Genomic DNA, 14,678 nt, shown 5'->3' on the forward strand with positions numbered 1-14,678 from the left:
ATAGATCACTACGCTACCTGGATGTGCCAAATTAGACTGTTTTTAACTGGAACCTTGTTCCAAATGGAATGGCAAAGCTGTGTTAACCAAAGCATCCCCACCAAATTTTACCTTTGCACATGAGACCAGAAGAGGCAGATAAGGGGAGGTGCTGCCAGCGTACTCACAGTGTTAGTTGTCGTAGTTTAAACCCCTCCCAAAAGGAGAGCTTTGTTTTTAGATGAGTTCTCAGAGCTTTTATCTATTATTTACTCTTAATTACAGTATGATATTTGGCCTTTTGTGATGGCCTGGCGACCTGTCCAGGGTGTCTCCCCGCCTGCCGTCCAGTGACTGCTGGAATAGGCTCCAGCATCCCCGCAAACATGAGAGCAGGATAAGCGGTTCGGATAACGGGAAAAAAACGGATACAGTATGATATAATAATTACAGTGGGAGACTTCAGCCCACATATTGATAATTCTTCAGATATTTTGATGACAGATTTTAACAATGTTTTTACCTTCATGGCTTTACAAACATGGGCATACATTGGACTTTGTTAAGAACTTGTGGACTCATAGCAGAGATTATGTCGATTATAGACAGCTATTGCTGGTCCCTGTTTTGTGCATTTTATTGTGAATGTGCAATGCGCATTTTAATGCTAAGCAAATTGTGGAATGTAAGAGCTTCAAGATTGTTGCCAATTGGCTCACGTGATTTCTCCCGAAGAACTCCTACATAGACACCTCGGTGCAGAAGGGAGGAGTCTCTGGTGTTCCAGGATGCACAGAGCACACACGTGTGGTAACCCAAATGATCAGAAAGGCGCAAGAAAGCAGGGGAGACCTGGCAGTGCTGTGGATGGACCTTGCCTACAGATCGATCCCACACAAGCTGGTAGAATTAGCCCTGATCAGACACCAGGTCCAAGAGAATATCCAAAACCTCATCCTGGACTATTACAACAACTTTAGCCTGAGGGTGTACTCTGGGACTTCAACATCGGCGTGGTATTGGCTAGAAAAGGGTATCCTCACTGGTTGCACAATTGCTGTGCCCCTGTTTGCGCTGGCCATGAATATGCTTGTGAAGTCTGCGGAAGTGGAGTGCAGAGGTCCAAATCTGGCACCCGACAACCCCCAACCAGAGCGTTCATGGATAACCTAACAGTAACAACAACATCAGTGCCTGGATGCAGGAGGCTCCTTCAAGGACTTGAACGGTTCATTACATGGACAAGAATAAGCTTCAAGCCCACAAAATCCAGGTCTCTGTTCCTCAGGAAAGGAAGAGCAACCGACCAGTTCAGCTTCTCTTTGGGAGACACCCAAATTCCATCTGTGACTGAAAATCCAGATAAGAGCCTGGGTAAGATCTTTACCAGCAATCTGAAGGACACAGTGGCGTGCCAAGCAACCAGTGATGACCTCAGCACTTGGCCCTCCACAGTGGACAAGTCAGGGCTTCCTGGAAAATTCAATGCCTGGATATATCAACATGAAATCCTGCCTTGACTCCTCTGGCCAATCCCAATCACCACCGTGGAGGGCTTTGAAAGGAAGATCAGCCAGTTCCTGCGCAGGTGGCTGAGCCTGCCACAGAGCCTTAGCAGCATCACCCTTTACAGGCATAACACCAAGCTACAGCGTCCTCTCAGCAGTCTGACAGAAGAGTTCAAGGTAACCCAGCCAGAAAAGTCCTGCTCTACTGAGATTCCGTTGACACCAAGGTCTCCTCTGCGGGTATTGAGGTCAGAACAGGAAGGAAGTGGCATGCACTGGAGGCAGTTGAATATGCTAAGGCAAGGTTGTGGCACGGCATCTTGATGGGCACTGTTGCAACTGGTTAGGCTGGGCTCAGGAGCAACTCAAGACCTTGCTACGGTAAAGCCCGGGGAAAGGACAGGCAAAAGCTGATTCAGGAGGTGGAACGCGCAGAGATGGGGGAAACTTGCTGAAGCAGAATGGTGGGTATGTGCAAGCAAGGGGCCTTGGATCAAGTGGGAGCATATAACCGGCTGAATGGTAACCTGGGCAGAACTTTGGAAGGCGGAATCACACTGATTCAAATTTTTGGTCTAGTCAGTATATGATGTCCTCCTGAGCCCTTCCAACCTGTTCAGCTGCAGCCTGGCGGACTCACCTGCTTGCCAACTCTGCCACATCCTGAGCTGCTGTCCAAAGGCCTTGGGAGAGGGGCGGTATCATTGGCGCCATGACCAAATTCTGCAGGCAGTAACAGACACCATTTGCACTGGGATCAGCTACAGCAAGCAGCAACACCCAACAAAACATACCATTGCCTTTGTTCGAGCAGGGGAGAAGCCTCGGCCCAAGCCAAAGGCCCAGGGTGGACTGCTTGCAACAGCAAGGGACTGGCAATTCCTGGTCAACCTAGGGAGACAACTGAGGTTCCGAGACACCATCACAACTACCACACTTAGGCCAGACATGGTCCTGATGTCCATGGAAACCAAGCAGGTGGTTTTGCTAGAGCCAACTGTCCCCTGGGAAGACCGGCTGGAGGAGGCGTAAGAAAGGAAGGGAGCCAGGTATGCACATCTGGTAGGTGAGTGTCAGATGAATGGGTGGAAGGCCCACTGTGAGGCAGTTGAAGTGAGCTGCAGCAGCTTTGCAGGCCAGTCTCTACACCGGGTCCTGGGACTCTTCGGGATTTGTGGGCTGCAAAGAAAAAGAGCCATTAGGAACACCTTTGATGCCACCGCTTCCCGGTGGTTCTGGGTAAAGAGGGGTGACACGTGGCATAATGAGCTACCTGGACACAAGTCAGGGCTTGATCACCCCCGGCTGGGCTGTTTGGGTGAGGGTGTCTGACGTTAAGACCCGAAACACCTGATGAACCAATCAATCAAGTTGCTTCGATGTGTCCAGTTTACACCACATAATGTATCAAAGACTTTAAGAAAAAGTGCTTTGACTCAACAACCACTGAAAACTTTATAGCATTTTATAAAACTCACATTCAATGCCACCATCTACAACAAATGACCTTGCTGACAGCTTTTATACAAAGTTAAAAACCACTATTAATTCGATTTCCCTATTCAAAATAAAAAGAGTGAAACTTATGCAGAACTGAACAGAAAAAGGTGGAAAAATTTAGGATGGCCATAATTTTAGAGAAAGTGTTAGTATGCAACAGGAACGTGAAAAGAAGCAATGTGATTTATACTTCTCAAACACAATGAATAATGAAAGGAAGAAGTGTCCAAACCACACAGCTTATTCATCAGCTTATCCACAGGGGTGACTCACGGGTCAGTGCTTGGTCCCCTTCTCTTCTAAATAAACGCCTCCTCACTTGGTGCAATCATCCACTCTCATGATTTCTCATACTGTTGCTATGCTAACGATACCCAGCTCTTCCTATCATTCCCGCCAGATGACCTCACAGTCTCGGCATGGATATCGCCATGCCTTGCTGATATCTCTGCATGGATGAAAGAACACCACCTTCAGCTTAACCTATCTAAGACGGAGCTCCTTGTCATCCCAGCCAGTCCATCCTTACAACAGCTTTTTAATATTTTAACCAGTTCTGGCTAATTTAATCCTCTATAATTTAATCTTTTAATTTATGTTTGAGCTCTTTATTTTATTCTTTATTTCTTGTTGCCTTATGTAAGGCAATTTCATTGCCTTTGAAATGTGCCATACAAATAAGTGTGCCTTGCCTCAGTGTCATCACTTAAAATTGAAAATTAAGCAGTATGTTATCTTCACAATGAAAATAGGCTTACCAGACAATGACCTGTCTTGTGCTAAAATTATTTTAGAGTGTCCATGTCCACAGTATTTTATGTATGTTGGAAGTATAGAAATGTATGAAAACATTGTTTGATCAGGTCCAGGGCAGTAAAAACATGGATATTTAATGAAAATTCAGGTACAGTTTGGGGGGGGGGGACTGCTCCTCTCATCTCACACAATGTAATGGTGTGAAAATACTTTCAGGTTATAGCATTAGTGCAGCCCTGTTGATATTCACATTCGCTCTATCGGTACATGTCAGTGTTAATACGAACCATAATCCAAACACTAAAGAAACCCATGTGTGGGAAAAGAAGTGCAAGCTGTATTTAAACCCCAGCTGGTGAACCAGGCCCACATACTAAACTGTTGAATGTTATTTATTGAATGGGGTGGCTCGGCTCAAGGCTCCAGGCCCCAGGCCCCAGCCCCAACCCCAGCCCCAGCCCCACCCAGTCTGTTGCTAAGCTGTGTCCAGAGCCCAGGGCCCTGCCTAAATCACCTCCTCTGGAAAAACTGCTGGATTCTTGTGGCATTTTAACTGGCATACCTCCTGTCCTGTCTGCGTCCTGTTACTGGCTGTCCAGCTGCACTTGCAGACACATAACAGGCTTAAGCATTCATATTTCCCCTGGTTGCACGTTCCCCATAGACCATGCCTCGCCGAACAGGCATCTATTTATGTCCCCGGGAGGAGGCTGGCGCATCCAGCCAACATACCCAGTGAATGGATTTATGTTTATGAAGATTTGTGTGGTTACAGTATGCACTTGTGTATGTGTTCACGTGAGTACGTGTGTGTGTGTGTGTGTGTATATATGTGTGTGTGTGTGTGTGTGTGTGGGTGGCCCCTGTGTAAAACTGCAGTGTTCACACAAAGAGTGGAAGTCAGAGGTGGGAGCAGAGATAAAGAGCTTTCCTGTTGTTTGGCCGGAGGGCAATCTTTCCCCAACAAGGCACCGTGAGTGTTTTCGGGCTTCTCTCTTTTCCCTTTTCCAGGATTCCAAGTGTTTCCAGCTCGGCCAAATGGCCTCCATTCATTTCTAGTGGAAGATGACTGATCGTGTTTCCCTCTTCTGCTTCTTTCCTGTGTATTGCTCTGCGCTGTGATCTGGATCCTGGAGACTGGGAGAAGGACGAGTTGTGTGGAGGGGAAAAGTTAAGTCAGAGAAAGAGGACGACCGAAGGGGGGAGAGAGAGAGGGAGAGAGAGGGAGAGGGAGGGAGGGAGGGAGAGAGAGAGAGAGAGCAGGAGCAGAAGAGGAGTCTGCTACTGAGGAGAGTCAGTAGTGAAAGAGAAAATGGAACTTGCAGTCGTCTTCGTCTCCGTTTGGTGCCTGTCTCCTCTGAGCCTGGCTCTTCCCGCAGGGTTCGCCGGCGCTGCTCCGACACAGGTTGGGACCGAATGTTTTTAACGTCCGCATTTTCTCTGTTTGTTTATGTCCATGGACGCATGTGTGCATGCCTTTGTATGTGAGCACCATAGGCTGCAGCAGTAAAGGCTGCAGCAGATCCACGCTCTGGCTTATTCATCTGAAGGCCCGTAAAATCAAAATACCAGAAAAGCTGCTCTGTTAGTTTTGCAGGATACTGGTTTCCTCCGGAATGCATGGAATGCATTACGTTGTCTTTCATGACGGATGCTGTCATCCAGTAATGATGATAGTTATTGGAGAAAGACAAGAAACTGTTGTGTCCTTAGATGAGACATTAAACCAATTCATAATCCTCTTACAGTCAGTCTTTGTGTGCGTGTGTGTGTGTGTGTGTGTGTGTGTGTGTGTGTGTGTGTGTGTGCACTGACCCATTATCCTTGATGACATATACAGGCAGCTGTGTTATGAATAACAAGGGTATAACTGCAACGGTAGCTGGGCTCAGGATGACGGTCCAACCAGACAAAATTGAATTCCTTGCATAGTTCCCCATCCTTAATGTGCGTTTCAGATTTTTCAAAAAACAGATGTAGGTTAATGGATGTTGCAAGTTTTAACATTACAGACACTAAGCATGAAAAGCAGGAGCCCCTATTGGGATGCCAAGTCGACACGGGTTTGATTTCTCTAAGTCATCATTTGTGAACAGCCGAGATTAAAGACACTTCAATTAAACGTGACAGTTATAATATCCGAGAATTATAAAGGTATTGTGTTTTGTTCCATGTGTGTGTGTGTGTGTGTGTGTGTGTGTTTGTGTGTGTATATGTTTGTGGAAGGGATCCTTAGTGGAAGTGAAGAAGGTGAGAGGAGATGTTCCAGATGAGCTCCCAGAGCCAGAACCAGAGCCCACCAGTCCTATATCTGACTTTGAGAACACGTACAACTACATCTGTAAGTCTTACGTATACATGATACCACCAATGATACATGATACAACTTATTGGGTGCTACCACATCATCAATATCATCATCATCAGTCCCTGAAGTGAGTATGACTGTCTTCTCAGTAGGGTTGTCTTCTTGTGGGTCCTCAGATGGCTGTAGAGGCCGATCCGCGTTACACATACTTTGGTGCAGTGTGGACAGGGGAAAGCGGCAGTGGTTGAGCCTTTTTCTCTCTCTGCTTGCCGTGCCGTCGCTTTTTCTCTGCAGCACAGTGGAGCTCCATTTCATGACATGCAGCTCCTTCCTGCACGGATTTCTTCCAGGGGTGCCTATCCAGTGCAGTGTGTTCCCAGTTGCTTGATGTGATGTTGAATTTCTTCAGACTGGTCTTGATATTGTCCTTGAATTGTTTCTTTTGCCCGCCAGGAGCTCGAAGACCTTCTGTCAGCTGGGGGTACAGGATCTGTTTTGGGAGATGTGTGTTGGACATGTGGATGATGTGGCCTGTCCATTGGAGTTGGTGCTGTATTATTGCGGTGGTGATGCTTGTCATATTGGCTTCTTCCAGAGCACTGATGTTGGTGCATCTGTCCTTCCAGCTGATCCTCAGGATCTTTCGTGAGGATCTTTGGTGGTATTGTTCCAGGGCTCTCAGGCGGCTGCTTTAGGTGGTCAGTGACTCTGCTCCATACAGCAGTGTGGGTAGAACAACAGCTCTGTAGACCAGGAGTTTTGTTTGGGCCTTTAGGTCTCAATCTTCAAAGACTCTTTTCCTGAGTCTTGCGTAAGCACAACTTGCACAACTCAGGTGATGCTTGACCTCAAAGTCAATGTCAGCTTTTGAGGTGAGAATGCTGCCGAGGTAGGGGAAGTGATCAGCGTTTTCAAGAATTTTGTTGTCCACTTTTATGGTGGGCTGGGTAGATGGCTGGTGGGTGGAGGTTGATGTAGGACCTGGGTCTTCTTTATGTTTAATGCTAGACCCAGAGCTCTGAATACTTTGGCAAAGGCATTCAGAATGTCCTGGAGGTCTCCTGCGGAGTGTGCTACAATGGTGTTGTCGTCTGCATACTGAAGCTCTATGATGGTGGTGTTGCAGACTTTGCTCTTGGCCTTGAACCTATTAAGGTTGAAGAGCCTGCCGTCAGTTCTGTATAGGATTGGGATCCCCCATGGGAGCTCTTCACCAATGATGTGGCATATGGCAGCAATAAAGATGGCAAACAGGATAGGTGCAATGATGCATCCCTATTTGACCCCTGTTTCGACAGTGAAGGGCTGTGACTCAGAGCTGCTGTTGCTGAGCACTGTGACTGACATGCCATCATGTAGAACCCTGAATATTCTGATGTATTTGTCAGGGCAGCCATATCTTGATAGTATGCTCCACAGAGCATGGCAGTGTTCTGGGTCAACGGCCTTTGTCAGGTCTATGAAAGGAATGTACAAAGGCTGCCTTTGTTCACGGCATTTTTCCTGGAGTTGGCGTGCTGTAAATATCATTTCTGCTGTACCTCTGGGTGGGCGGAAGCCACACTGAGATTCTGGGAATACTTTCTCAGTCAGTGGTAGCAGTCAGTTTGTGAGGATGCGAGCGAGGACTTTGCTTGTAGTTGACAGGAGTGAGATGCCCCTGTAGTTTCCACATTCCACCTTGTCCTTTCTTGAATTTGGTCACTATTAGAGCATCCCTGAGCTCTGATGGAAGTTCTTCTTTTTCCCAGACCTTGAGGAGGAGGGCGTGGATGTGGTACAGGAGCTCTGGTCCACCTTCCTTTAAGATCTCAGCTGGGATCCCATCTGAACCGGCGGCTTATTGGGTACTACCACAACCCTACAACAGACTCATTCAGTATTCTTAAATACAAACTCCTTTCACACAGAACTGAAGTCCTGGGTTTTTACTGATATCGCCTTTGGTGCAAAAGGCTCTGTGGCTCAAAATGCCACAGAGTATAAGATAAGATAAAATGCATAAGACAGGAGTTACATGATCTCGTACCCTAATTTTGGACACTCTTTAGCCGATCTTGACATTTTTGATTGAGACGTGTATAAAGGGCATTACAGTAGTTTAGGCATAGAAGGATAAAACCATGTACTGTATGATAGCCTCAGTGTCGTTAAAGCTTAAAAACATATCTTCTAGGAACAATCCTAAGTTGATCAAAACAGGACCGGGCTAGCCTTGCGATGTGCTTTTGTTAGGATCAAACTTTATGTCAGACTCAAACAGGACTGTCACTCAGTTTGTAAGTCACTCAATGGTCTGAAACAAAAATCTACGGTTGCGACGATGGGTGAATATTAGTTCAGAGAAATATTTGGTTCTGTCATCATAAACTTCATTAATGTAGGAAACTAGTTGATCTTCCATAGACAAATAGTGTACCTGAACCCTAGACTTCAATTCTGCTATATTACATTCGCTTTTACAGCTGTGGATGTTATCTTTTATCCAAGGTAGCATTTTGGTAAAAGATTTATATTCTCTTCTCTCATTCGATTCTCTTCTCCAGTATCCAGACTAGGAAACATGGACCAGGCAATTCACAAGCTGAACGTCGGTCACTACACCCTGGATGTGAAAGTCAGCCAGTTGCTGGACCGTCTGTCTCGGCTGGATGGTGAGATGGCCCCTTGTAACACAGCATTTTATTACATGCAAATTTCTCTTTTGGCCTTGGAATCGTCCTTTCGATTTAACGGTAGATGTTCTCTCTCACAGGCCTGTGACAGTGTCTCTTTGTCCTGTGTGTACAGCAACAGTACACCCTACACCCTTACATTCTCTGGCCTTAGTGCTCCTGCCAAAAGCATTATGTTTTTATCGGCACATTGCAAAAATATGGAATGACTGTCTACGTTAAACTCAGACATGGCCCTCTAGCTCGTGTCTCAAAGACTCGACAGGAGAGATCAAATAAGTTTTGACAATTATCCGTTAAAACTTCACCTTCATTTTTATTTGTTTTTCCTCCACAACTCCTCACCAACACCAAAGTTAAAGTCGGGGAGCTGGAGGACAGCATCCACGAGGTGGACCAGTACAGCAAGGACAACCGCAAGGAGATAGGAAGACTAGAAGGTACCAAAACACCATTTAATCTTCTTTTATTCCAGTAAGGACAGTTGTGGGGGGAAAAACTCATAAATTTGACTTTTAGTCATAATGTGATAATGACATAGAAAGATAAAAGGTAAACATTGTCCTTAAAGGTGCAACGTGTAATTGCTGCCTGAAATCTGACCATTTATCATTCAGGGATGTAAATAACGGGTACAAATTGAAAAAAGACATTTGGCTTTGTGCCTCCTCAGGAGGGATTTTAAACAACAAAAACGCTCACTCAAAAAGCACCACTCAGCAGTCCTTGCTGGTCATATTCAGGAAAGCAGAAATAACACATAAAACAGTGGTAGTCATCAGGGTCTAACTGGGAACAAAATTCAGCCTTGGCAATTTTCATCAGGACCGGCCCCCTTTCTCTCCCAACATACGCACTTATGAGGTACATAAAGCAATATCAAGCTATTTACAACATATAGGCTAAGCAATAGATGTCAAGTTGGCACCCTAACAACAGGTGTACTTGCAGGATTTCATATAATAATATAATAAATAAATAACCAAGAAATAATCTAGAGGAAACGTCAATGTCCCAAGTGGCACACTCAGGATTTTAGTCAACTCTCGGCATTACGTATGCTACAATCCGTGACTTATATTAAACAAATATGACATAATCAAATATGTCATGAATGTCGTCTATGACAAAATACAATGCTGTCATCATGAAACAAAACAGCCAAACGCAATTTTCACACCGGACAAAAGCTTTCCTTAATGTAGGTCCAGCCTTATGGTGATCTGGCACAGCGCTGTATTTATTAGACTAGATTGTTTTATTAGTCACACGACCAAGGCCGGTGGAATTTGTAGTCTTTTTTTTTGTTTTGTGGTCAATAATTTATAATCAATCATTCTACATGGTGTTCGCAGCTGATCTGATGTAATTCCCACATCAGGTTTAACAGTAAGGATTTCATGCTACCGGCACTATTTAAATGGGTTTCATTCAGCGCTGTTGTCAGGCTGGGACAGGCAGCATGCCTGCACCCTATTGGAGCAGATCCAGAGTGACTAATCAGCTGAGCCTTAATAACCCTCTCACCTTGACGTCGTTTAAAAACAGCACAGCGAGCGGCCTTACGCAATGAATACAACAGCATAGCATGCCCTACCTTGGGCAGCGAGAAGACGACTCGTCAGGGCACTCTTCTCTGCCAACCCTGTCGATTATTCCATCAGGCTCGAGTTGTTGTTTTCTTCTTCTTCTTCGTCTTCTTCTTCTTCCCTCTGGCTTTTTCCGCCCCACCTTTTCACTTTTTTTGGGGACCATTATCCATGTCAGGCTAGCTTTATTTTCCATTCGAACTTCCAGCTTTTAGTTTCCACTCGTTCTCTCTTGATTTGACCATTTCCGGCTTGACCTCGTGCACCTTGACCTCGTCCTCCCCGACGAGGTGCACTTCCTGCACTTGCCTTACAGTACACTGACAACAGGGACCGTCATTGCCCGATTCGTTGCGGAAACCCGATTTGTTCAACGCATGCGCGAAAATGCGTCTACTTCCGGTCACCGCTGTCGTTGTGAACAACGTTGTTGTTGTCGGAAAGTTCCGTAAATTGCTTCGACATACTACCGAGCCGTAAATTGTTTCGACATACTACCGAGCCGTAAATTGCTTCGACATACTACCGAGCCGTAAATTGCTTCAACATACTGCCGACAGGAAGTAGACGCATTTTCGCGCGCGCGTTGAACCAATCGGATTTCCGTGACGGATCGGGGAATGACAGGGACCATGTAACCCCCAGCCAGATGGGCTGTTCCAACAAGTGAGCCGCGGCCGGCAGGTCAAACTTGTCTCCCCACATTTCTGGCCTTGCGGCCCACTAGTGATTCGGCCCATCTGGCTTTTGCCAGAGCTGCCAGATTGCCTGTTCGAGCCTGGTAGTCACTAGTTTTTGTAAGGGCGCCACATTAGCAGAATTCGGCCATCAAGGGAACTGCAATAACATGACATGACGTGTTCTTTCCTCACTTAGTGTTTTTAAATGAAAAGTAACGCCTATTACAGCACATAACTTTTTAAAAAAAAAGTCTGTTCCACTCATTTCTCTCCATTTTCATAATGGAAAAAACATTCGACAGTTTGTGCAGCAGCAATACATTTCAGGATGACAAAATAACATTGGCAAATGATTGCTCCGTTTCCTACTCGGTGTTCATTGTGGACTGCAGATTCACTACTGCCTGTGCTGACAGAAATAAACTCCATAATACAGAATATAACTTTAAACAAAGTTGTTGCTGAACAGCAGGCTGATAGTTTGGTGTTCAAAGGTCGACTCACGAGTCTCGTCAGCCTTTCGGCAGATCACCAAGTCGCTCGTCTTCCTCACGTCACTTCCTGGTGTCGTCTTCCCCACGTCACTTCCTGGTGTGAGTTTGTTATTGGTAGAGGCTACTTCCCAACGACGCAGAGAACAGAAATGGAGTAGAGAACGGTCAGCTGAGCATGCGCGAAATGCCTCTACCATGCCTCCACACGCCCCGCGTAGCCTCCAGGCGCTAGGATTCTAGGAAGACCCAGCCCTACTCTGCGTCTGATTGGCTAACTTTAACCCTAACCCCGCCCTAACCCTAACCTTAACCTACCCAAACAACGGAGGCAACGAGTACTTGCGCATGCTCAGTTGACCGTTCTCTGCATCGATGGGAACCAGCCTCTACCGTTCGTTATTCCAGAGCCCTAGAAAGAGAGAGTTGCGTCACTGAGGGGTCAGAACGCAAGAGGGCCACGTGGTTCATGTAGCCGCCGAATAGTTCCAAACGAAGCTTGGCGGGTCGTTTAAATGAACTGCTTAGCCGCCATTTCTGGTAACTACTAACCAACATTTTCAGATTTGTACATTCATATATAGATATAGATATATTCCAACGTGACACATATTCTATGCGCACTGTTTTGGAACTATCCGGGGCTCCCACGATCCGCCATTGCTGTTAAATAATTGGCCCACTGACGTCTACGGAGTTGACGTAACTCTCTTTCTAGGGGTCTGTGTTGTTCATGTTGTGCGTAGTGTAACCGGTTATTTTCTTGCCCGGTGCGGGATTCGATACGGGGTGTACCGCACCACAAGGCGACGTCACTAACCGCTCGGCTAAAGGGTCAGATCCGTTAGCTAGCTACAGGCTAACGTGTCTTATTAGTAGTTTACAGTAGTTTTGAAACGGAGCTCTAAATGTGGAGTCAAATCAGTGCCATGAGTTTTTGAGCATGTAGAAAGGGTTTTGGTTGTAAGTCCGGGGCGTCTGGGCAGCGTAGCGGTCTATTCCGTTGCCTGGATCCATAGGCTCCACCCCCTCCCCGGATCGGCAGAGGGGGTGGAGCAGCGACCTGGACGGCTCAGAGAGCGGGGTGATTGGCCAGGTACGATTGGGGAGAAAAAGGATGGAGGGGAGGAGGGGGGGGGGGAAAGGATGGAGGGGAGGGGGGGGGGGAGAAATACAACAACAAAAAATTGTAGCTGTAGAAATGTGTCGAAGTTAAAAGTTTTGTAATTTCCGAACAATTTACAATTTGAGTTTGAAGCTTTAAGTTTTGTATTCATACAAAATGGTTCAGCTTGTAATAAACTGTCACGCATACGCAATGGGAGCCTTCAATTGTGCAAAATGTGCACCTTTGAAAAACACACACACACACACACACACACACACACACACACACACACACACACACACACACACACACACACACACACACACACTGGCATTTGGCATTTTGGCACTGTCAGTTGACAGGTTTGACATAATTAGCATTATCCAATCAGAGTGCAAGTGGGCGGTCCTTCTGTACCTCCCTATCCGGGTGAGGCAGGTCGCGAACGATGGACCGCCCAGAGATGACCGCCCAGCAGGTGGGTTATGTGACGTCTCAAGTAAAAGTAATTGATCTGTGGGCATCCGGGTAGCGTGGCGGTCTATTCCGTTGGCTACCAACACGGGGATCGCAGGTTCGAATCCCCGTGTTACCTCCGGCTTGGTCGGGCGTCTCTACAGACACAACTGGCCGTGTCTGCGGGTGGGAAGCCGGATGTGGTGTAAGGTGAAGCTGGTGTAGGTGGAGAAGGCCGGCAGCATTAGCAGGGCCTCCGGGATAGCTGGTCAGCTCAGAGGGTCGACAGACAACGAAGTGGGATTTCCACACGGTGTAGTGGTTATGGGGCTACATAATCCCCCTTATTGAGCTGGTAGGAACGTTAGTTTACAGCTGCTGTTTCCTCGGTTCGGGTTTGCAGTGACACACTTCCGCTGCGCGGGTTTTTTGTTGTTGTAATGGTGGAAGGAATAAATGGTGCACGTTGTGTAGCCGAAAGAGAAAGTGCTTGAGCTCCTCTACACTGGTGACCCCCGACGACGGCAACTTTATTCTACCGTACTTAACATCGACCATACCATGCCAGGTCTCCACGGCACTACATTCACTAACCATACCTGAGCAGTGGGACATAGTAGCGTGACCTGCACCAACTCGTTACTGGTGAGAGTCCTCTTTCTGGATGTCGGTCGGAGCAAGTAACATGGCGGCTCCGTGTGTACAACTCTCAGCTCTTAGTACAACACACCAAAACTGAAAGGAGGCACCGCCTTGCGGCGCTATTCAGTATTGCAGTAATACCACATTTACCAGACTCTGGCTGTTACAGTGGGTATGTGTCCTGGTCGCTGCACTAGCGCCTCCCCTGGTCAGTCGGGCGCCTGTTCGCGGGGGGAGGGGGGGACTGGGGGGAACAGCGTGATCCTCCCGCACGCTACGTCCCCCTGGTGAAACTCCTCACTGTCAGGTGAAAAGAAGTGGCTGGCGACTCCACATGTATCGGAGGAGGCACGTGGTAGTCTGCAGCCCTCCCCGGATCGGCAGAGGTGGTGGAGCAGAGACCGGGACGGCTCGGGAGAGTGGAGTAATTGGCCAAGTACAACTGGGAGAAAAGGGGGAGGGGGGGTAATTGCTATATAAGTAAGAATAACCTGTAGCGGTGAGGTGAGCAAGAAGAATGTTTTACCGGGCACATTTGCCACGCGCGTGCTGTGCGTGTTCATGGTACAGTTGACTTCAAGACCTCTTTTTTATGTCAGCCAATCCAGTGTTCTCAACATTTTCGAGTTGCGACCCCCACAGAATAATCAGGTTGGTGTTCGCGACCCCCCCCCCCAATAAAACTAGGACATTTAATTCACGACACCCCGATACAAACACATTGGTCGCTGTCTGCGCGAGAATGTCCAGGGATTACTGTATTATATTGTAGCGAGTTCGGGGGACAGCGCAACCACAGGAGCTGCCGCGGCCGGGAAGCGAACCTGTATCGCCCGCACCGCAGGAGGCATCGCTAACTGCTCGACTAAAGGGTCAGACCCGCAAGCCAGCGGCCAGCGTGTCTACTTATCCATGCACGGTACACTACCCCCCCCCTCCTTCGGGAAGCGCGTCCCCGCGCTTAAGCATATCAGCTCCTTCACGCC

General features: G+C 47.2%; 1 protein-coding gene and 1 pseudogene across 1 annotated transcript in view; both read left to right on the forward strand.

Annotated features, from left to right (window-relative positions):
* The first annotated feature begins 624 nt into the window (after positions 1-624).
* On the forward strand, positions 625-2,519 carry LOC130125488 (uncharacterized; annotated as a pseudogene).
* A 2,487-nt stretch (positions 2,520-5,006) lies between these two features.
* The window catches only part of clec11a (C-type lectin domain containing 11A), a 31,343-nt gene continuing 21,671 nt past the window's right edge, over positions 5,007-14,678 (forward strand). The window contains exons 1-4 of the mRNA XM_056294800.1: positions 5,007-5,148; positions 5,970-6,084; positions 8,598-8,705; positions 9,083-9,166. Of these exons, the coding sequence (XP_056150775.1) occupies positions 5,056-5,148; positions 5,970-6,084; positions 8,598-8,705; positions 9,083-9,166 (400 nt within the window). The 5' untranslated portion in view covers positions 5,007-5,055. The remainder of the gene's footprint in view (positions 5,149-5,969; positions 6,085-8,597; positions 8,706-9,082; positions 9,167-14,678) is intronic.

Source organism: Lampris incognitus, chromosome 15 (genome assembly GCF_029633865.1).
Source record: "Lampris incognitus isolate fLamInc1 chromosome 15, fLamInc1.hap2, whole genome shotgun sequence".
Classification (NCBI taxonomy): domain Eukaryota; kingdom Metazoa; phylum Chordata; class Actinopteri; order Lampriformes; family Lampridae; genus Lampris; species Lampris incognitus.